Below are 23,276 nucleotides of genomic sequence, written 5' to 3'. Positions count from 1 at the left end.
AAAACCAAAGTATGGAAGAAGTAATTTAATAAAAATGTGTACCTAATGATGCAATAATGAATACAAGATTCTCCTAACAGAGAACCAGTAGTAATCTTTTTACATATGGTAATCAAAACAGTAAAAAAATTAATTACCCACGTGTGTCATTATAACATAATATTTATTTAATACTTTAATCTGTACTGAAGATAGATAAGAATTTATATCCTAAAAGAGTTCGAGATCCTGTGTAGGGTGGGGCAGGATAGTTAATATGGCAGAAGTATCAAAAAGTGGGAAAAAAGCAAATTGCGGGGGTTGGAGCGATAGCACAGAGAGTAGGGCGTTTGCTTTGCACGTGGCTGACCTGGGTTTGATTCCCAGCATCCCATATGGTCCCCTGAGCACGGCCAGAGGTAGTTCCTGAGTGTGGAGCCAGGAGTGACCCCTGTGCATCGCCGGGTGTGACCCAAAAAGCAAAAAATAAAATAAGATAAAATAGCAAATTGCATTTTAACTGAAAGCTAATAAAGCAATCTGATTGGAAGTTCTTCCCCAAGGATTAAAAACAGATTGTAATAGTTCATAACATTTTGTGTCTTAATGAAGACAGTGTGATAACCTCTCATAGGGCAATCACCTGGTGACTCCCAACCAGGGAGCCAATGGCCAGGATGGGCTCCAGGCTTAGGGATCTTGGGGGCCACCCCTGCGTGCTATGGGGACCAAGTGGTGCCAGATATTGACCGTGTGTGGCAGGGTTGGGGGCACACAATGCGCCAATCTCTCAGGCCCAACATACTGCATTTTGAAGATTTTAACTTTTTTTAACTTTTTTAATTGCCTTAAAACATTATTGCTCCTATTGACCTTATTTCTCTTTGCCCAAAGCAATTTCAGTAAGTTGTGTCTATTCTTGGACACAACTCATGAACTATTTACATTATGGATCTCATTAAAATTGGTAAAGATAAAATTTGCTTCGAGGTAACAGAAGACAGGAGGGAAAGTACAGGGGTTAAGGTAAGATCTTGCTCTGCATGCAGCTGACCCCAGTTCAAACCTCCCACAACATATAGGTTCTGTGAGGGTGAGAAATAGCCTTTAACAACCTCAAATGTGCCACCCTTCTAAGGGTAATTGAAAAAAAAAAACCAATAATTTAGTCATCACTGTGTATTCATAACTGTTTAAAAACATTTAAAGTACACACAAAGGGAAATATTGTGACTGCCTTCAAATTTACACAAGAAATTGAAAATTTTCATATTTTTCTTAATCATATTCTGATACATACAAAAGTTGCCTTTTTTGCATAAAGAATAAAATTAAAAAGATCATACTAAAGAAGAAAATAAAGTTTTCATTCATTTTCAGTTATGTCATTCTATTTACTCCTCTATTCAAAGAAACGAACACAACATTTCTTTCTATTCGTACAATAATTTTAGGATATAAAACTTTGAGATTTTTAGTAGCAGCATAAATACTGAGCCCTTTTGTTATCTCTAATATGGATATATGGAATATTGTAATTCTGGGATTTTTTTCCCAATTTACCAACTGTAAATTTTGTGAGAAACAAAAGTTGTCATCTATTAAATCTGGTTCTTAGGGCGACCTCCCTCCATCCCCCTATTCTTCCAGGAGCTGGCAGTCACACCCACAAACTGCCTCTAGTGCCATATAAGCTCATTAACCAGCCATGATCCAGAGACTCACAAATAAATCTTGGAAGAGATCAACAATCTCTTCATCATCATCAGAGATGCCTCAGATCCCGAAGTCATCATCCAGTTAAAAATTTAACTCCAGTTTGTATCACCTTATTTAAAATTTTAGAATCACCTAAGTGACATTTCATACTCTACTCCATTGATAGACCAGGAGTAGCACAGATTGGATAGGATGTAAGGTAGAAGGCAACCAATCTCAAGAAAATATTAGCACACAAGGCTCAACTTGTAACAACATGTTAGTAATCTGTTATACAAGGACTCAATGGCTCCAGGGTGAGATACAACAATCTTCACACACTTTCTTCTAAGGAAACCTTTTTTGATCATTTTTAGAGAATTATTCATAACAGTCACAGCACAGTCATCCCGTTGCTCATCGATTTGCTCTAGCGGGCACCAGTAATGTCTCTATTGTGAGACTTGTTACTGTTTTTGGCATAGCAAATACGTCACAGGTAGCTTGCCAGGCTTTCCGAGAGGGACGGAGGAATGGAACACGGGTCGGCCACATGCAAGGCGAATGCCCTACCGCTGCGCTATCACTCCAGTATATTCATAACAAACAATACAAATTATTTAGGGTGTGCTATTCGGGCAGGCTTGGGTGGTAGTTGGGAAAATTCGAAATAATGGAGGTGGGACTGGTGTAATGGTGTTTGGAATATTAAATGTAATAAATTATTGAAACAACCATATTTTAAAAAAGTTGTCATCTATGCATTGCTGGATGGAAAAAATGTCACACTGCATTCACACTGCTAATTTTGTTAAGTACCCTACAATTTATATTTCAATCTCTAAATGTTTATGAGATTTCCTTGAACATAAACAAATTAGATGAAATATCTGCCTTTGTGGATGTATTTCCTAGTTGGAGAAATTAATATTTTATCATTACATTATAGCATCATTCACAATGAGACATTAGAAATCATCTAAAAACAAAATTAAAAAAAAACACAGATGAAGACCTAGGAAAATTATTAGCATTAGTCTGATCAAACAGAAGTTATAAAATAAGGTTCACGGTCAGGGGCATGATTCAAAGGGGTGGGCACATGCTTTGCACGTGGAGCCCTGGGTTTCATTTCCATCATTACATGGTTCTTGAACACTGTTGGGTGTGGGCCTACCCTCATAATAGATTTCAGAGCAACACATGTGGTAAATAATATTATAAGACTTAAAAACAAACAAACAAACGAAACAACAACAAACAAACACCCTATACTATTATGTTGCTCACACACATATTGAAAGAAAATGTCAATTAAAAATAAAAATAAAAAATAAAGTTCCATATGCTTAGTCTTGAAGAGATAATCTTCTTACTCATTCTGATACCAAGTATAAACTCAAACTGAATATTTACCACATGTCAAATGCTAGACTATGGACATTATGGATATGAATACATGTAATCCTAAGAGGTAGGTCACAGCTATTTAATTGCATAACTAATATCTAGACATGTCTCTCTCTACTCCTGATTGCAACCACAATGCTATGCTATGTAAACAAATTAAGAAAATTAAGAAAAATGGGATTTTCCTTAATCATCGATCCATATTAAAAAATTGAGGTATGTATATCATATATGAATGTAATATTATTTGACAAATATTATTTGACAATATTATTTGACAGATTACTGTTCCTTAATTATCGTTAAATTTTTAATAGTAACTGTAAAGTTAAAGAGGCTGTAAATAGACTAGAAATATGTAAAAGTTCTTTCTCATATTATCATGGAATGCTAAAGCTGTACACGTGTTTGAGGATTAATAGATTCCCTTCAGAAAAAGAAGTTTATAATTACTAAAAGGCCACCTCAAGGTTATTCAACTCGTTAATATTACTATAGCTAGTTCTAAATACTATGTTTCCTGGAGATAGTCCAGTGATATTTGTTTTCATACTACCTCAAGTCTCTAAAAAAAATGCATTTAGTACATTTTAGGTTTACAAGAAGGGCCAGCCACCACATCTGGCATGTTTTAGTCAAACTTCATCTCTACAACAGTTTTAGGGAAGTAAATGTAACCATTCAAAAACAAGAAGTCTGAAGCTCAGAAGGACTTGGTGTATTTTTTGTATTTTTATACTGTACAGGATCACATTGCTGTAGCTGGCAAGTGTCCATGTCTGATTTCAAAGCCAATGCTTCTCCACTTGGCCGGGAAAGTGCTTCATTCATGGGGGTGGCTGATTATGAAGGCTGCTTATGCTCTTTACAAATGCCCTGAAAGCTCAGGTTGAGACTCCAACATGATTTCAGGTCCACTTGGCTGTTTCAGCAGGTTAAACTGTAAATTCCACCTCCCAGAGTGAAAAAGACCTACAAGTTTCTGAGGAACTTTGGACTCACCTTTTATGTCTTTTAGGGTATGATCAAAGGAATAGAAAACACCCAGTGGAAGAGAAATAGAGGGGGGCAAAAGGAGCAAAAGCGGATTCTCTGATGCCTGCTTTCTAATTTGCCAGTGGTCCAATGGTTTATGTAATACATTTCCTCGCCCAGGGTGACAGTGGAGCGGGTCAGGTGTTTGCCTTGTATTCAAGCTGAACCTGGTTCAATCCCTGGTATCACAAATGATCCTCCCATTTCTGCCAGGAGTGATCCCCAAGTGCAGAGTTTTGAGTACTGCTGGGTGTGGCCAAAAAACAAAAACAAAACAGAAAAGCTCCCCCTCCACCCAAGAAGAATTTGAAATACATTTCATGACTCACCCTTTCTACCAACTTATACTTCACCTTGTGTAGAATTTATGTATTTGGTTTGGGGGCCAAACCCAGCAGTGCTCAGGGCTTAATCCTGAGCGCTCAGGGATCATTCCTGGCAGGTTCTGGGATGATATGGGGTGTTCAGAATTGAACCTGGGTCTGCAGAGTGCAAGACAAATGCCCTACCTTCTGTCCCGTGACTCTGGCCCTAATCACAGGCTTAAATCCCTTCTCTCCAGCTAGTGAGTTCCCTAAGTGGCCTATATTCAGTGTGATATCAGCTAGGGAGTTCCCTAAGAGGTCCTATCCAGTGTGTTAGCATAGCACAGCTAATCATGGGACACAACAAAGGAAATAATCTTTCAAATCAAAGCCTTATCTGCCTACCAAAACTATCACTTCCTCCTGAAATTCCTTGAAAACGGCTCACCTTTCAGATTTCTCTCTCTTTTACTCAAGTCCACTGTAACTAACCCCAGCTTATCCCCTTTCTATGTGTTTTGGGCTCATAGTGATCCCTTTATCTGAAACGGTTTCCTTTTTCATCTTTGTCTATCTAAATTTAGTTTGGCCTTTAAGGTCCATCTCAAATAAAACCGCCATTGGTGTTTCTGATTCTCCAATTGGATATAAACCCTTCTTTGTCTAATCACCACTGCAATGGGTGGAGCATTTCTAAGACTAGATATTCTGTATTGTAGATAACCGGGTACCCGAAACTGAAACAGGTCATTAAGATCAACTGTGTGTTACTAACCTTTGTATTACAGATAGAACTAGAAAACATTTACAGTCAAAGTTAATGATCAAAACCAAAATCTGACTTGAGGAAATGAAATCAGAATCCATCACAATTTTTTGTTTGGCAATTGAAGAATTGATCAAGGAATTTGTTAAGTTTAAAATATAAAATTACAGTTCTAATGGGACAACTGAGTTCAAGACACGACTGATAATACACTAGGTTAAGAAAGTACACTAGGTTAAGAAAGGTATGCTTTTAATAGATACAAACCCGATATGGCTTAAAAAAAAACCTGAAAACATCTGTCACTTGCTTTCATATGCTGTCTAGTTTTCTACTGATGAACACAGGAAGTTCTAAACCTTTGAAGTTAAAAATTGTACAGATCCAGGGAAACTGCATTAAGACAAATGACAAACTTGGAATGTTGCCTCAATCAGGTTGAACAGAACTGATTCATTCATATACAAAATAAAACCAAAACACAGTAAATCGAGCTTCTTTTACCTAGTGAAAAACAAACTGAAAAATCTGGTAGAGCTGGAGAGATAGGACAAAGGTTGAATCGATTGCCATACAGAGATCAATCTGGGCTGATCCCTGACATCAAGGGGTTTCCTCACCACCACCACCAGGAGTGACCTCTGAGCACAGAGCCAGCAGTTCCTGAGACACTCCCAACCCTGGCAAATCTGGTTTGGTTTGCAGTGACACCTGGGGATGCTCAGAAGCTATACCTAGCCCGATTGTGTGCTTGGGTGGTTCCTGGGGGTGCTTAGGGGATTGTGCGGTGCAGAAATGGAACTCGGGCCTCCACTGTGCAAAGTCTGGGCTCCAGCCTTTTAAGTCCTCTCCAGGCTCTCCCTTAACTTTCTACTTAAAATATTACTACTTCCTTAGTATCTACTCCCTGAATTTTGATTTTTCCTCAGTAACCTATCAAAACCCAATTTACAGTGGTCCTTTGGTTTTAAACAAATCTCCCCCAATAATAAACTCTAAATTCTACGAAAAACTCCTTTTCGCCTCCCCAGACACATACTCTAAAACAAAGCAGTTTACAGACTCAAGAGAAATATTTTATAAAGGTACCGAGATAAAACTATTTGCACGCAGGTCATGAATAACGAATCTCGAGGCCCCAGTCTTGAATACGTCATTGTGTTTATTTTTGACTTTAGTTTTAAGGAGGAGGGGGAAGAATGGGTAGGAATCAGTTTCAAATGCAGTCAAACAAATACCTAACAGAGTAAACACCACAATTCAACTCCCCCCCTTCCCCACATGGACCTATAAACCTTGTTGGTCTGGTTGGGGCGCCAAGAAATGAACCGATAATCTTAACAAAAGGCAACAGCATTTCTTTTGCAGCTTCTCAATCTCCTATTAACTGCGATCGGGCGGTGGCCGTTCAATAAGGAGCCTTCTCGGCAGGCTGTGAAATCGTGGGGCAAATGGGACCCTTCCCAGGGATCTGAGCAGGGAGCCGTCTCAGGTTTTTTCGACAAATCTCTCCTCCTACCCCACGTGACCGAAAGGCAATCAGCCGCGGAGCAGAGAGAGGGGGAGAGACGGAGACACCGCAACGCTCCCAGCCACAGCGTCCGGGAGCACGCCGCCGCCGCATCCCCGGAGGAACGTCCCGCGCTCGGCGTCTGCGGAGCCTGCGCACGGCCACGCCGCCGGGCGCGCCGCTCCCGGGCCCGCAGGGCGGTGCCGCGCAGCGCAGGGAGCGGGAGCGGCGAGCGCGCGCAGCCCTCGCCGCGCGCCCGCCCAGCCAGCGCCGCGGGAGCAGGGCCGCCCGGCCGCACGCAGCTGGGCCGCGCCGCAGCTTGGCCGCCGCCGGCGGACCCCCGGGCCGGCCGCACGGAGCCTCGCAGCGACGTGGATCGGGGTGAGGCAGCCGAGGGTCCCCCCAACGCCCGGGCAGGCCCGAGGACGGGCCCGCGCGCCCTCGTCCACAGGCCCGGGCCTTTCCCTTCTCCTCCGGGCTCCTGCCCATCCCCACACCTCCCCGGGGTTCGCGCCAGGAAGGCGGGGGGCCTGTGAGCGCCACTTACACCACGGCTCGGGAGATCATCCAGGACACCATCTTCCCCAGGCCTTGGGTCCCCCCGTGGGGGTGGGTGGGTGCCGAGCGCGGCGGAGCGGGCCGCCAACGGCAGACCGCGCGCTTGCCAGCTGCTCACGCTCCCCGGGCCGCGCTGGCGCCCTCGGGAGCCGGCCCGGTGTGTGCGCGCCGCGGCCGAGCTGCGCCGCAGTCGGGCCCCCGCCGGTCCCCGCCCGCTGGCCCAGCCGCCGCCGAGCCGGCCGGCCCCGCCCCTGCGCTCCGCTGATAGGCGACGGCGGCGGCGGCGGCGCTTGGGCCGGAGCCGGGTCTGGGCAGCTGGACTCCCCGGGACCGGGAGGCCCAAAGCTCGGCCGGCGCTGGGGTACGGGGGAGGGGGGGAACCCCTGCGCCACCCACCTCCCGGCCCGCGGCTCGGGGACCTTCGCCGAGCGGCGTGGGGGAGGGCCGAGTCGGAGGCCGGGGAAGTGGAGGTTGGGTTGGGGGAAGTCTGGGCGAGGGCGAGACCAAATAGAAACTTTGTATCCGATAGAACCATCTGGACCCGGCCTGGGATTCGAGTTGTTGAGTTGCGTTTGGCTACTTTCAGCTTTTCTCGCTGTTAGCCGAGATCCAACGCCCTCGGGCGTCCTTAGTGTTGCATTTTAAGGGGGGGAGGGGGGAAAGTCCAGGAGAGCCTTTCACAGACCTCGAGTGTGTACCGGGAGCCTGGTGGTGTTTGGTGCAGTGCAGGGCGGAGAAGAGGAAGAGAACAGTGGATTTCCTGAGGCGCAGTTGTATCCGTGCCGCTCTAGGCCTCTGTGGGCACCTTTCCATCTGTAAAGCATCTCTGAAGCCTTTTACAGATACGCATATCCGGTTTTCCGCTGAGCTTGCCAGGTACTCAATGTTAAGATTTGGTCTCTGCTTCCTGGCCAGTTCTGCTTGCTATTTACGGCCCTCTGGTTATTGAGAGGTTGGATTATTGCTCACCCCTTGCAGTTTTTGCAGATAGCTTAATTTTAAGATCGAGAATTAAAAAAGTAAATTAAAAAAACGGGTGAAAGTTCAGATTGTGAAAATGATCTTAAAAGTTTAGCCTTTTTTTTTTTGCAGTTAAGACTATAGTAAAAGATAATTCTAGTGTTCAGATGGTAGGAAGACTTAAAGATGAAACATGGGCTTTGACTCTTTAATTACTGTCCTAGAAAATATAATAGTTTATTTTGTGGCTGTACTGTAATTTTTTTCTTTTTTGTTCCTCAGTTTCCCCGTAGTAAAAGGGATAATGATACTGTAGTCTACCTCTTGCCTTCCAGGGGTGGCACTGCTAAATACATATTTGGGAAGTTTGTCAACTTGCTTGGAAGAAAATGAAGGACACACAGAATTTTGTGTTATGTTCAGATTTCTTGAAAACAATGAATTTGGTATTTTGTTTAATTATTTAGGAAATAAACTGACAGTTGGAGGGATAGTACTGCAGGTAAAGTTCTTGCTTTGCACTCAAGTTGGGTTCCATCTTAGACATTGCTTCCTTCTTGGGTTAGGCTCTTCTGCTTACTCATGTCAAAATGTGTATGTTAATTTCAGCAGTCTTGATGAATATTTGCATTTGTTTAGAATCATTTATTTTTTGACACAGACGTTTTCACAGCCTCAATTTTTACTGCTTTTCCACTGCCTATGTACCCCTTATCTATCTCTTTTCTGAGCCAAGCTGTATTTTCATGTTTAGCACCTTTACCTGGATATCATTTTTTCTCTTTTATTACTTGCTTCTCATTCTCTACCAGTCAAAGGTTGGGACCTTATGGGGTGCAGGGGAATCAAACCTAGGGCAACTACATACAAGGCTGTTGCTCTACTTGTTCTGGCCCTGAGGTCTTGTTTTTGAAATATTCTATACGATGAAGGTATCCGTGACTTTCCCAAGTGAGAATTATTTATAGGTTCCTGTAGGCCTCCATAATTTGTTACTTGAATTTTTATTTAATGCCTGTGTCATTCTGCTTTGTTTTGTGGTTATATTAGACTGATTTCCACTCTGTTGGATGGTAAAATGTTTGAGGATAGGAATGGCATATTAGTTTTTTTTTTTTTTTTCAGTATCTAGAATTAGGTAATAAAAGTTGGAAACTAGGTTCAGCCACTCTCCAATACCAAACTTTACAAGCTTTCAGCCATGTATAGTGAATGTCTCTTATGTATGTAGTTTATGTCTTAGTGTGTAGGGATGAGATGGGGGGAGGGCAGGCATCATTGTCAGTATTGATTGATGTCATTCGTAAGGGATTGTTGAGATTTATAGGTCTGCTGGCTGCTCTCTGAAATTTCTGTAGGTGGTTGTGTGTTAAATTGCATTTTGTATGCTAGTTAAAACTGTTTCTGCCTCTTCCACATCCATGCCATTCTTTCCTTCTTTCCATCTGGAACAGCACCTTCTTCACATTACAGTGTGCCATGTATTGGAAAACACCTATCCTGTGCTGTGCACATGTTGTTGAGTCAACTTTTACAACCCCCAAAGCTGAATAGTGTTTTTTCCCTTTTGTTAGCTTAAGAAAGGTTTAGAGAAACTACTGCCACAGACCACATAGATCATTGTAAACAATTGGAAATTGAATTCATGCTTCCTAATTCTTTATAATAGACTGGCAGACTGATGAGTTATGTGAAAAGTCAGTGGGTTTAGATGGAGATAACTGTTGAAAAAATTCGACTTTTTTTTTTTGATTGTAGGAATGATTGGGGCTAATCTCAGCATTTGATTGGTTGGGATCTAGGAATGTTATAGTTTTTCCAGTGGGTCCTGTACGAATAATGTCCTTGTGTCCTGTATCACATCACATGTCCAATATCCCACTTGACATTTACATAACATTTTAAATTATCTGAACCTCGAAACTCCGTTTTACATAGCAATGGTTTAAACTGAAACTTGATTTTCATGTGTCACTTTTGTTTGAAAGGAGCATTTGTTTACAACTTAAACTAAGAGTTTATAGTTTTGGAACACTGTGTCACAAAGAATTTTATATTGATAGCTGTCATGTTCAGCTACCAGTGGCTTTTTCGGGGAATGGTGTTGGGGATTCACTCCCAAGTCTCGAGCTTGCAAGGCATGCACCTTAAATCTGAGCTACATCCCTGGCCCACAGAAACTTTTAAAAGTGGTTTTATTTGGGACTGGAGAGAGTACAGTAGGTCAAGTGCTTGCCTTGCAAGCAGCTGTTCCAGGTTTAATCTTGGTTGGAGACATCTTATTTAGGGCAACAGTCATGAGACCTATTTCTGCGACCAGTACTATGTTTGGTGTTTCTGCTAAATGTGGATGTAAATATTCTCATGATTAAATGTAAAGGGTTCTAATAGGGTCATGAGGCATGAATAAATGAATTGTTTTTAATCTTCTACATTTTCAGTGTTAATTTAGAGGTATGTGTACAGTGCATTTTCTGCATCTTAAAGGAGTTTGTTTATTGAGGAAGTAAAGATAGTGGGAAAATACCTACAAGAGTAAGAACAGAATCATTGGATACGGGAATAGGATCTAATCTGTGTAATTATGAATGAGTGTCTAATGAGATTAAATGTTAGATCATCTTTCATATCTATTGGTGTGTTATTTACACGTACTCATACTTTTATTGGGAGAAAGATTAAATGAGTTTACCATTGATAGTGACTTGGAAGAGATGAGGAAGAGAGTAACATTCTTAAAGACAACGACTTGGAAATTGGTTTGTTTGCTTCTCAAGAATATTTTTATCCTAGTGGGCCTGCTTTTATGATACTGTGTTTTTGTTCTGTGTTTGGTCTTTGTTTTCAGAGTAGTAGGGTCTCAGAGGTGCAAAGCAAATGCTTCACCCCTGAGCCACACCACATCCTTGCTTTATGGCATTATAGTTATAACAAAGATGGTTTCACAACTGCTGTTATTGTCATTTTGTAAAGAAACACTATTGAAAATACAGTCATCTGAAGTAGGCTAGAAAGATTCAGTTCTGAGTTAAGTATTTAACGTAGGTCATGAGAAAAAGATAGTTATTAGCTAACAGTCAATGGAGAAAGCAAAGGATTGACTATATTTGAGGATTGACTATGGATTTGAGATAGTAACCTTTGTCATAACAATAAGGATTTATCCTTGTTTTATTATTTTTTTTATAAAGTTGTGCAGACAGCTAAGGATTTAGACAAGTTTGCACCCCCTCTTTGGTGCTAAAGATGGTTTTGGGTTTGACAAAATAAATGGCAGAGATTCATCTAGTTAAGAAACATTTGAAGCACTTTCAGTATTCACTGTGAATAGATTAAATGAGTTTCTAGTTTTAAGTTCAGTATAGATAGATTGCTTGCTTCGCATGTATGTGTTTGACCCATGTTCAATCCCCAGCATCTCAATGGCTTTTTCGGGGGATGGTGTTGGGGATTGACATCTCAAGTGGTACCCCAAGCCCATCAGGAGTGATTACCAAGTGCAGAGCCAGGAGTAGGCCTTGAGCACTAGCAGGTGTAGACCCCAAACAACAAAACAAAACAAAGTTAGTATAGATTTGTGATATCAAGTGTTACTCAAGTGCATATAGGCATTATGGTTCATTTGTAGAAAGCCTAAGTGTTTGGTAATTCCATTATGTCTAATAGCAGGACTTTAAACATTTTAATTGAAAAAAATTTCAGAATTTCAAAGCCAAAGTTTAGGCAGTGAAAAGTGAGTCTTCTTTTATTTATTTATTTATTTATTTTTTAGTGAGTGTTCTTTTATCTCCTGTCTGCAGCTACCTGCTTCCTTGCAGTAATACTCTCTCCTCTAGCCTCCCCATCCTCACACCCAATTATATGTAGGTATTGATGAGGAATATATTTAAGAAATGATTTTGTGTTATCCACTCTGACATCTAATTAACCATGAAAAAAAAGTAATTCTTGATGGGTAAGAAATGTACTTGTAGGAGCTGGAGAGATAGTACAGGGGTTAAGGCACTTTCCTTTCATGTGACCAATACTGTTTGCTTGATCCGCGTCGAAGCATATAGTCCCCTAAATACTGCCAGGATTGAGCCCTCAACTCTGAGCACAGAGTCAGGAGTAATCCCTGAGCACAGCTGGGAATGACCCAGTTTTCCCTAACACCATTTGTGTTTTTTATTTATTTATTTATTTATTTTTATTATTTATTTTTAATTAGAGAGTCATCGTGAGGGTACAGTTACAGATCCATACATCATTGTGCTCATGTTTCCCCCATACAAAGTTCGATAACCCATCCCTTCACCAGTGCCCATTCTCCACCACCAGTAAACCCAACATCCCTCCCCCCCTCCCCAGTCCCGTCTCCCCCCACCCCACCCTGCCACTATGGCAGGGAATTCCCTTTTGTTCTCTCTCTCTGATTAGGTGTTGTGGTTTGCAATAAAGGTGTTGAGTGGCCATTGTGTTCAGTCTCTAGTCTATTCGGCCCGCATCACCCTTCCCCCACATGACCTCCAACCACATTTTACTTGGTGGTCCCTTCCCTGAGTTACCCAGAATGAGAGACCAGCCTCCAAGCCATGGAAACAATCTCCTGGTACTTATTTCTACTATTCTTGGGCGCCTAACACCATTTGTTGAATGGACCCTACTCCTCTGTCATAAATTACCATTACTCTGTTTATGTATCTGAGAGTTTATCATTGGTTTCCTTCTTCTTATTTTATAATTGATCTAAGAGGTAATTGTTCAAAGTCAGCAATAAAGTTCATGTTGTTGATGCACATGAATATACACATGTACGTATTTATATCAGTAAAATGAAACCAGTGATAAAAGGGGAGTAATTGAGACTCGTGTTATTATAAGATGCTTTTAATTACTTTTGAAAAAGTATAGCGTTATTAGAAAGTGGCTTGCTACTTTTTTTACCCCCTAATTTTCAAATTTGGAGCGATTTGGGGAAAATACGCTGCAGTGCACAGGGCTTCTGGTGGTTCTTGTGTTTGGGATAGAACCTGGGAAGGCCTTGTTTAAGGCAAGCATCTACCCTGTTATACTATCTTTCTGAGCCTTGTAATTTTAAATGTATATTTTAAGCTCTAGGGCAATCATGGTTTAAAGAATGTAACTGTTAAGAGAGGAGAATAAAATTGAATTATAAATGCTCAATTTAATCTTCAAAAAAGTAGAAAACTGGAAGACAAAAATAGGAACAAGGAAAAAGTGAAACAAGTAGATGGGTAGCAACCACCATGGTCGATGCTAATCTAATTATATCAGTAATCACCTCAGAATCTAAATAAATGAAAAGATTATGAGAAAACTGGATCACAGTATCCATTGTTGGGTCTTTCTTTTTTATGTTTATATAACAACACATGCATTAAAGTAGAGGAATAATAAAGATAAACCATGCTAATGTTAATGAAAAAAATGCAGTAGTAATTGCATTCAGATAGCAGAATTGAGAGCAAGTAATCAGGGAAAAATGCTTTTATAAGTAGTGTGCCTAAACTCATACTCCAGTAAGACACAATAACCTGTAATATGTTGCTCCTAGAAGAAGGTGTCAAAATGTGAGACAAACACCTGATAAAAGCTGAGGTAGAAATGGATGAATTGTCAGTTGTTAGAGCTTTAACACTGCTTGGTCAAAACTGGGAAGAACCAGCAGGCAGGAAATCAGTAAACACATAGTTTAGTTCAGTGGCATGCATACTATCTAGTATAACTGGATATAATTGACATCAGTAGACTAGATCCAATATTAGTAGATGAGACATTTTCTCAGGCTTGAATAAGTAAAGATAAGATGACGTTCTAGGCCACAAAACACTGACAAACTGAAAAAATGGAAATCATGGGGCTAAGGATGTGGCTTTAGTGGTAGAGCACATGCTTTACACGTGTGTGGCCCCGGGTTGATCACCAGAACAGTGTGGCCTCTGCAACAACAACAAAGAAGTCATAGAGTATTGTGCTTAAACCACAGTGTAATGGAAAGAGAAATCAGTGCAAAAAAGTAGTTGGAAAAAATCTCTAAGTATTTGGAGACTGAAGAACACATTTCAGAATCAAAGGAGAAATTTATATGGACTCAGTGGAAATACAGTATCAGTGTTTGGTAATTCAGTGAAAGTTTTTACAACAGCACCAAATGTGTACATCAGGGAAGAGACCTAAAATTAGTTATGTAAGCATTTGTTTTGGGAAATTAGAAAACACGAATTAATCTTAAGCAGAAATGACAAGAATTAGAATAAGAATCAATGTAATAAAACCAATAGAGAAAAAATGGATAAATTGAAGATCTGGTTCTTTGAAAATATCCATAAAGTGGATAAATATCTAGCCTGGTAACTGCAAAAAAGAAAAGATACAGTTACTATTCTAGAATATTGATCTTTTCAGCCTCTTTGGCTCAGATCAGGTACCTATTCATACCAGTTTATACATCCTGATATATTAAATGGATTTTTTGAGTAGGGAGTTGGAACAGGAACTGCCATGTCCATTTCCTAGTCAAACTCTTATTGTTGTACCATAAGGCACAGAATAATTCCTTTTGGAATAAAACTGAAATTCAAATGGGGTTATAGATTAGCAGTAGAGTGCTTGTCTTGCATGTGCGACTTGGTATGTTTCCCACACCACCCTTCCTCCCCCAAAAAAGCAAAACCCATATTAGTGAGACCCATGTCTACTAAAATGATAATAAGTTTTTGAATTTTTAATAATTCCATGCCCACCGATTTGATAATCTGAATGGACTGATTTCTGGATAGTCTGTCAGTATATTCACACAGAGATGGAGAAATAGTATAGAAGGTACTTGCCTTGCACGCTCAAATCCAGGTTTGATACCCACCAACCCATATGATGCCCTGTGCCCTGCCACTGAGCTTAGACCCAGGAGTAAGCCCTGAGCATCTGGAAAGCCTCAAACCAAACAGAAACAACAGCAAAGTTAATTGGGGTGTTACTATGGGGGAAAAGCTTTAAACTCTTGATATCCCAATTCATAAATTCAGAAATGAATGAATTTTTCTATTCACTTTTTTGTTGTTGGCCATTTGGGTTGTTTCCAGGTCTAGGCAATTGTAAATAATGCTGAAGTCAACATGTATGGTATATCTTTTTGAATTAATGTTTTTATATTTGGGGGTAGATGTGGAAGCCCTATTTCTGTTTTCCATAGAAGCCAAACCAGATGATGACTGACAGTAATCAGGTTCCTTATCTCTGTATCCCTACCAACACTGTTTCTGGATTTTTTGAAGTTGTTTGTTCTCACTGGCATGTGATGATAGCTCATTGTTATTTTGATTTGTGTTTACCTGACCATCAGTAATGCTGAACACTTATTTGCATGTTGTCCATTTTCCCGTTTTATTTGACGAAGTATCTGTACTGCTCATTTTCCTTTTTTTTTTGTTGCTTATTATTTTGTTTAGTTCTGAGTACCTTATAGATCTTGGATATTATGTCAGATGTATGATGCGTGAACATTTTCTTTCTTTCTTTTTTTTTTTTTCCTTTTTGGGTCACACCCGGCGATGCTCAGGGGTCACTCCTGGCTCTGTACTCAGAATCACTCCTGGCGGTGCTCGGGGGACCATATGGGTTGCTGGGAATCGAACCTGGGTCGGCCGCGTGCAAGGCAAATGCCCTACCTGCTGTGCTATCGCTCCAGCCCTGATGTGTGAACATTTTCTCACGATCAGTAGGGTAATAAACACTTTATTTTTTTCAGTGCTGAAGATTGAGTCTAGATTGAGTCATACACATGCATGGCAAGTGCTCTACTGCTGAACTACATCTCTTGTCCCCAAGTTAAGTGCATTTTAGTCCATTAAAATTAACCAGATTCCAGAGAGGGCCTGTGATGGAGACTTGTTGACTTTACACTAAGCAACTGTTAGTGAGCTATTCAATCAGTACTTAAAGAAGCAGAACTAAGCAGTTGTCAGAGGGCAAATCAGTCTGTGATTCATAAGGAAAATCAGGGAAAATACTGGGGAGAGAGCAAAGAATTTATCCAGAATTCATAGCAAAAAATGAAGGTTGAGTCGACTTCAGTTGCCTTTACTAAGGTCGTCTTCTGGGTTTTTTGTTTTCTTTTGTTTTGGGTCCCATTTTGCAATTCTCAGGGGTCACTCCTGGAAGTACTCATGGGACCCTTATCACAGGGATTGGACTTGAGTCAGTAGGTGCGAGGAAAGTGCCCTACCTGCTGTACTTTCTCTCTGGCTTCAAGGAAATCTTAAGGCTTCCTGGATCTGCAGTGAAAAAAGCAAAAGATTGTTGAGCAGAAGATATCAAAGGATCGAGCAACAGGAATAAGGGTGGAGCAGATATATATGTTTCTCAGTTAGAAACATTTGTCATTATTCCCTCACACATCTTTAAGCTGTTTAGTGGGCTGTCTTCTAGATTTTTCATCCATGATATATTTTTTTCTTTGCATAACTCCTGGCCATGCTCTGGGGTTACTAATGTCTCTGCACTCAGGATCACTCTTGTCAGGCTTCGGAACCACGTGGGATGCCGGGAATCGAACCTGGATTTGCCACATGCAAGGCAAGTGCCTTACCAAACACTGTACTATCTCTCCAGTCCCTCAAGAGATTCTTAAAATAGTTTTTCTACTATGAATCCCATATTATAATTGTCTTTATACTGCCGTTTCCCTCCATTTGAAGATAAGATACTAATATTAGAACAGTATAAATCTTCTAACTGTATTAACAGTTAAACTAGAGGCAGAAAGACCCCTGGAATGTATCTACCTTATATTGTAATTTTTTTGTTGTTAAATTGATGATTTTTTTGAGAGTTTTTGATATTAAAAATAGACTGTGGTCTTTGGGTTGAGAACATTGTGACTTGGCTTTTTAATATTTTTCTCAGAATCTTTATCTTCAGACCTCTGTTACTTAAGACTTGTGTCATTTTATATAGGTTATTTAGGTCAAACACTCATTTGTCCATTTGTAACATGTACATAATAATAATATTCACTTCAGAGAGTTATTTTGAGTATTAAATGATATTACCATTAGAGCACTTGGTATATTGTTTCATACATCATGTGACCTCAGTAATTATTAGCAATTATTCCATTTTCACTTCTATTGCTATTTAGAACTGTGCAGTATTCCTGGAATTGTACTGTAGTCTCTGGATTCAAGATTTGCTATTTTTGTCTCAAGAATTGGTTCCCTCTTCTGTAGTCTAAAGGAAAATGGAGTTGAGCAAAGGATTTATTATCTGGACTGTTGTGGGTGGAGGGAGATTTGAAGAACTGGCAGGTTTTTTAAAGCCTTCATCCTATTAAAGAAAAAAGACAGCTGTTTTGGCCTCACGTTCCGGGGAAAGGTCAACTCAGAGAAGCGATCACCAACTACATTGTAGTCGAAGGCCATGTGGGGGAAGGGAGTTGCGGGCTGAATGAGGGCTAGAGACTGAGCACAGCGGCCACTCAACACCTTTATTGCAAACCACAACAGCTAATTAGAGAGAGAAAACAGAAGGGAATGCCTTGCCACAGTGGCAGGGTGGGGTGGGGGGGAGATGGGATTGGGGAGGGTGGGAGGGACACTGGGTTTACGGGTGGTGGAGAATGGGCACTGGTGAAGGGATGGGTTCCCAAACTTTGTATGAGGGAAGTATAAGCACAAAAGTGTATAAATCTGTAACTGTACCCTCACGGTGATTCTCTAATTAAAAATAAATAAATTAAAAAAAAAAGTATGATGTTTATAATAGCGTTCAAGTTCTTTTTTAAATAAAAATCCATCTGAGGGGTGGAGGACAGGAGGGATGGGGGAAGGGCGGGAGGGATCCTGGGAACATTGCTGGTGGAGAACGGGCACTGGTGGAGGGATGGGCACTCGATCATTGTATGGCTGAAACATAAGCATGAAAGTTTGTAAGTCTGTAACTGTACCTCACAGTGATTCATTAAAAAAATACAAAATTATTTTAAAAATTCTATTTAAATTGAAAAAAAATCCACCCGACTTCCCTTATTACAGGCTTTCTGTGAGTTTTTTGAATATTAAAATTTTTCAAAATTTTTTTTTTGCATCAAAAAAAACAAAAAAACAAAAAAAGACAGCTGTTCGACTTCAGTGAGCGAAAGATGAAAAGAAGCAAGCTTTGACTTCAGTAGTGAGTTGAATACTAATGTGCAGTAATGAGCTGCTGGTGATATTTTGGAGGTCACCTATATCAAAGAAAGATGATAGAAAGGATAGCATTTGTTAATTGTAAAAATGATTCTGACCTTGAGTGATTCTCAGGCATTCTGTTATATTGCAACATATTTCATAATTAGAATCAATGTAAAATTGAGTGTACATAAATGAAGTATATTTTCTTGATAGCACTTGGCAAATTGTTCTTTATTTAAAATAATTTTTAATTGTTAAAATTTTTTAAATTTTTTCATTAAAAATTAAAGACCCTGAAGATCCTCTAATATGGCATCATTGGAAAGAACGAGTAAGGAGAGGCTGCTAACATCTCAGGGCTAAGATGAATGGAGACGTTACTGGGCCTGCTCGAGCAAATCGATGATCAACGGGATGGCAGTGATACAGTGATTAAACATTTTATTTATTTAAAATTATTACTTATTTTAGATTTGGGACCTCACATTCAAGACATGTTGTACCATTTGAATCACACACAGTTCTGACCACTATAGTCCAGTCTTTCTTTTTTTAAAGGTGTTGTGTGTAGTATTTTATTTTTTTTAATTCTTATTACCATTTCTAAATTTCGTCTTATTTTTATTTTATTGTTATAGTTGTTCATAGTTTATTACATTTAATGTTTCAACACCAGTCCCACCAGCATTACACCTTACTTTCCTGCCACCGTATTTTGAGTGTTTCCAATTCCCAAAGTCTGCTCCCAAAGCAGGACCTAAGTAATTTATTTTGTACTATTTGTTATAAGTAGCCCGCTAAAAATGATCCAAAAAGTTTCCTTAGACGAAAGTGTGTGAAGATTGTTGTATTTCACCAGGGAGTCATTAAGCCTTTATACACCCTTGGTATATTAGTGGTGTAGAGTATGAGATGTCCAGGAATTCTAAAATTTCAAATACGGTGATACAGGTTGGGTTAATTTAATTTATATTATTTCTTTTTGGGTCACACCGGGTGATGCTCACGGGTTACTCCTGGCTCTGCACTGAGGAATTACTCCGAGTGGTGCTCCGGGGACCATATGGAATGTTAAGAATCGAACTGGGTCTGCTGTGTGCAAGGCAAATGCCCTACCCGCTGTACTATCACTCCAGCCTCTATTTTTTTTTTTTTAACTGGATGTGACTTTGTGGTCCAGAGACATCTCTGCATGATGCTTGTGTTGCTCTCATCTGAGATTTATTTCTGAGTCTTTGGCGTCAGAGGCAGCTCCTGGACATTTTTGGAGGACGTTTTGGAGTTCGGGAGGTTTTTGGCTGCCAGGGCTCCATTGGGGGGACTCACCCGCCCCTGTCCGGATTGCTCTTGATGAGACAGCCTCTGGTGCGGGGTCTAGAGTCATCTCTGTGGCATGTTGCTTGTGTTTCTCTCTTCCAAGAGGTTTATGTCTGAGTCTGTGGTTCAGTCTTATGTACTAGTTTTATTTTACTCTTTGGGCGTCCCACACCTGGCCAGGGGTTATCCTTGGCTCAGGAATTACTTCTAGGGAGAATCATATGGGACGTTGGGGATTGAATGTGGGTCAGCTGCATTTTCGGCCATTGCCCTAACTGCTGTACTTTTTCTCTATCCCCTTACTTACTAATTTTGGAAAATGATTATTGAATGGAGAATTTGACCAGAATTTTGTTTTGTGGTGGTGGTTGTGGTGGTTGTTGTTTTGGGGCTACATCCTGCTGTGGTCAGTGCTTACTTTTGTCTCTACACTCAGGGATTGCTCTTGGCAGTGCCTGGGGAAATCATATGGGGCCTCAGGGATTGAACCTGGGTTAGCCACATGCAAGGCAAGTTCCCTGTCCCCCTGTCCGTTACACTCTCTCTTAGGCCACTAGATTTTAAATACTAAAATAATTATTTTTCTCCTCTCCTTGCCTCCTCCTCTTCCTGGTTTTTCCTCTTTGTACCATCACCAGTTTGTGTTTAGATGGAGATTTTGCTGGAAAAATAGATCATCACCTGATTGTAGTAGTATACTATTCTTTTTGTTCTTTGGGGAGCACACCCAGCTGAGCTTGGGGCTTAGTTTTTAGGAGTGTACTTAAGGATCTCTTGATGGTGCTTGGGGAACCATACTTGGTATTGGGGATTGAATTTAGTTGTCTGTGTGCCTAGTAAGTGCCTTACGTACACTCTTTGGCCCCTAGGTCTGCATCCTTTTTTTTTTTTTTTTTCCCTGCATTCTTAACATTTGATCCACCATCCAAGTTTGGTCACTTTTTTTTTTCTATTTTTGAGGTGTCAATAATCAAATTCAGGGCCTCACATATGCAAGACAAGTGGTCTATTGCTGAGCCACATCTTTAGTTTGGTAATTCTTTACTGTGGGTTAATAAACTTTTCTATATTTTGAAATGTAATTGAAAGTTGGGCTACTCAGAAATCATATGCTCTTCCCAGCAGCTGCAGGAAGAGAGCATTTCTTGATTTCTTTCTCTTTCTCTTTGAAATGTGATCTGGAAATCTAAATTAGAAGGAAAAGATTCTTTAAGTACATTCAGAGTTTGCTAATTTCACAAGGTTAAAAAAAACGCTTTATATCACTTTATTATATCCATTTATAGTAGTCAATTAATCGGTCAGTGAGAAATGGCTATGTTATAAATTTATGTTTGAAAGTAAGACACTTATGCTGTCTTTTAGGTGCTATTGAGTTCATTATTTTAATCATCTGTACTTTCAGAAATCAGGAAATTTTGTTTATTTGTCCTTACAGTAGACTGATTAGTACATCTGTGACAAGCTAATGTAAATAGTACTTGTTTAAATTTTTGGTATCAATATATAATTTTATAAGTTCTCCTTAGGTAGAGAATTTTCTTGAAATATAAATGGTGTTGAAAAGGAAGATAAGGGAAAGAAGGAGAAGAAAGAGAAATCCACACAGTTTAAATAATCGTTTTTTTTGTATAAATCTTAAAGCTCACAGTTTTATCTCACACTTCCTGTGAAGATGAAACTGTTATCAAGACTGTATTTTAGTCAGAATTTCACAGCTAAAACAAAGTGAAAATTCTCAGTTAATTTTTTTTTTCCAAAACTGTGCTGGGTTATTAGAATAATTTTCAACTGTTCCGACTCTGCCCCCATCACCAGACAATCTCTACCCTCCATCATGGAGTTCTCATTTTGATATGATATATATAATGGTACAGTTTGTTTTCTCTTTTTTTTTTCACTTTTAATTATTTTATTTTGTATGTGTTGGGTGAGGGATGGAATGGGGTTAGACCATACCTGGCAGTGGTCAGGGTTTACTCTTGCCTCTGTGCTCAGGGATCACTGTTTCGGTGCTCAGGTGAACCATGTGGTGCTAAGGATTGAATGGGGGTCAGCTTTGTGCCAGGCAAGAACCTTTTTACTATCTCCCGCCATACTTTTAATAATAATAATAGTAATTATTATTATTATTATTTTCTGGCCTTTTGGGTCACACGCGATGGTGCACAGAGGTTACTCCTGGCTCATGCACTCAGGAATTAACTCCTGTCAGTGCTCAGGGGACCATATAGAGTGCTGGGAATCGAACCCGAGTCAGCCACGTGCAAGGCAAACGCCCTACCCACTGTGCTATTGCTCCAGCCCCAATAATTATTATTTTTTCATTTAGCAATTAACTTTCAAAAAATGTTGTTTTAAATACTGTATTTTAAAGCTCCCCTTAAGTATTAATTTCTTCAGACATGGTTAAAAAAGAAACTTTATTTGAAAATTTAACGTATCTTTCAATGTAAAAATGATAATTGCTGTTATTTAAAACTAGTGTCTTTATAAGTGCAAGAAATTTCTGCTTGGCTGGATATATATTTTAAAGGTAGGGAGAAATAGCTGTTTCTGAAGTTGGCAAGAAAACTTCCTCTTGGGACTCTCAAAGAAGTGTAGTGCCAGCTATTTGATTCAGCTACTTAGAAAGCACTCAAAAAGTTGCCTTATTTGTCTGGAAAGAATCTGGAGACCAAACCTGCATTTTTACCCTAATGAGAATTGTAGCTCTAAGTTGATATGGGAACAACCGTGAAAGATTCTTTAGTGACAGTGTAACTAGAGCATGGCATAAATTTGAGTGTTACATAAAAAAACAAAATTTCAGACTTAGTGTTGAGACTCTTTATGAAAGAGAAATGCTGGGAAAATGTAGACATATCTACCTTCTTTGGAAACGTACAGAAAAAAGGGAAGTTTCATTTAAAATTAATTTCTATTTATTTTAAAAAGTTTACAGCCAATCTTGCTACTGCTTGAAAGACCCTATGCGAGAAAAATGGGCATCACAGGGGTATTGGTACAGATTCTTTAGGGTTAAAAAATAAAATTACAGGGGCTGGAGAGATAATAGCTCAAAGGTTAAGTGGATGCTTTGCATGCAGGACACTGGGGTTCAATCTTTAGCACACAGTGGCTTAATCCTTAGCATCACCAGGAGTGACCTCTAAGCATGAGTGTAGGCCCAGGGCACTACTGGGTGTGCTCCAAAACAAAAATATAAATAAATTAAAATATTTTGTATAAATTCTTAGCGAATATTGATTGAGCACCTTATATTAAAGCATGGCATATAGGCATATAGATAATTAAAGTACAACTATGAAATTATTTGGAATTAAATTATATAGAGAGGAGAAAATAATTGGTAATTGAAAATAACTGAGGGGTAAAGCAAAAGAACTTATCCCTCATGAAAAAGGGCTGCAGTAGAAAATAAGATGAAAAAGGTAAGAAGAAATATAGAAGTGGAAGTGTTAAAGATAAAATAGTTTTGATTTTCCTTATCAAGTGAGTTAATTCCTCTGTTAAATATTTGGCTGTCCTATAACAAAGACCCACACTCAGAATGGTGTGACTTG

General features: G+C 39.8%; 2 protein-coding genes across 2 annotated transcripts in view; one reads left to right on the top strand and one right to left on the bottom strand.

Annotated features, from left to right (window-relative positions):
- The window catches only part of REEP3 (receptor accessory protein 3), a 110,366-nt gene extending 102,768 nt beyond the window's left edge, over positions 1-7,598 (bottom strand). Inside the window, exon 1 of the mRNA XM_055138892.1 lies at positions 7,251-7,598. Within this exon, the coding sequence (XP_054994867.1) occupies positions 7,251-7,282 (32 nt within the window). The 5' untranslated portion in view covers positions 7,283-7,598. The remainder of the gene's footprint in view (positions 1-7,250) is intronic.
- Positions 6,953-23,276, top strand: part of JMJD1C (jumonji domain containing 1C) — a 217,069-nt gene continuing 200,745 nt past the window's right edge. Inside the window, exon 1 of the mRNA XM_055138890.1 lies at positions 6,953-7,084. The gene's annotated coding sequence lies outside the window, so the exon portion shown is untranslated. The remainder of the gene's footprint in view (positions 7,085-23,276) is intronic.

Source organism: Sorex araneus, chromosome 5 (assembly GCF_027595985.1).
Source record: "Sorex araneus isolate mSorAra2 chromosome 5, mSorAra2.pri, whole genome shotgun sequence".
NCBI lineage: Eukaryota > Metazoa > Chordata > Mammalia > Eulipotyphla > Soricidae > Sorex > Sorex araneus.
This window is presented reverse-complemented; position numbering and strand designations above follow the sequence as displayed.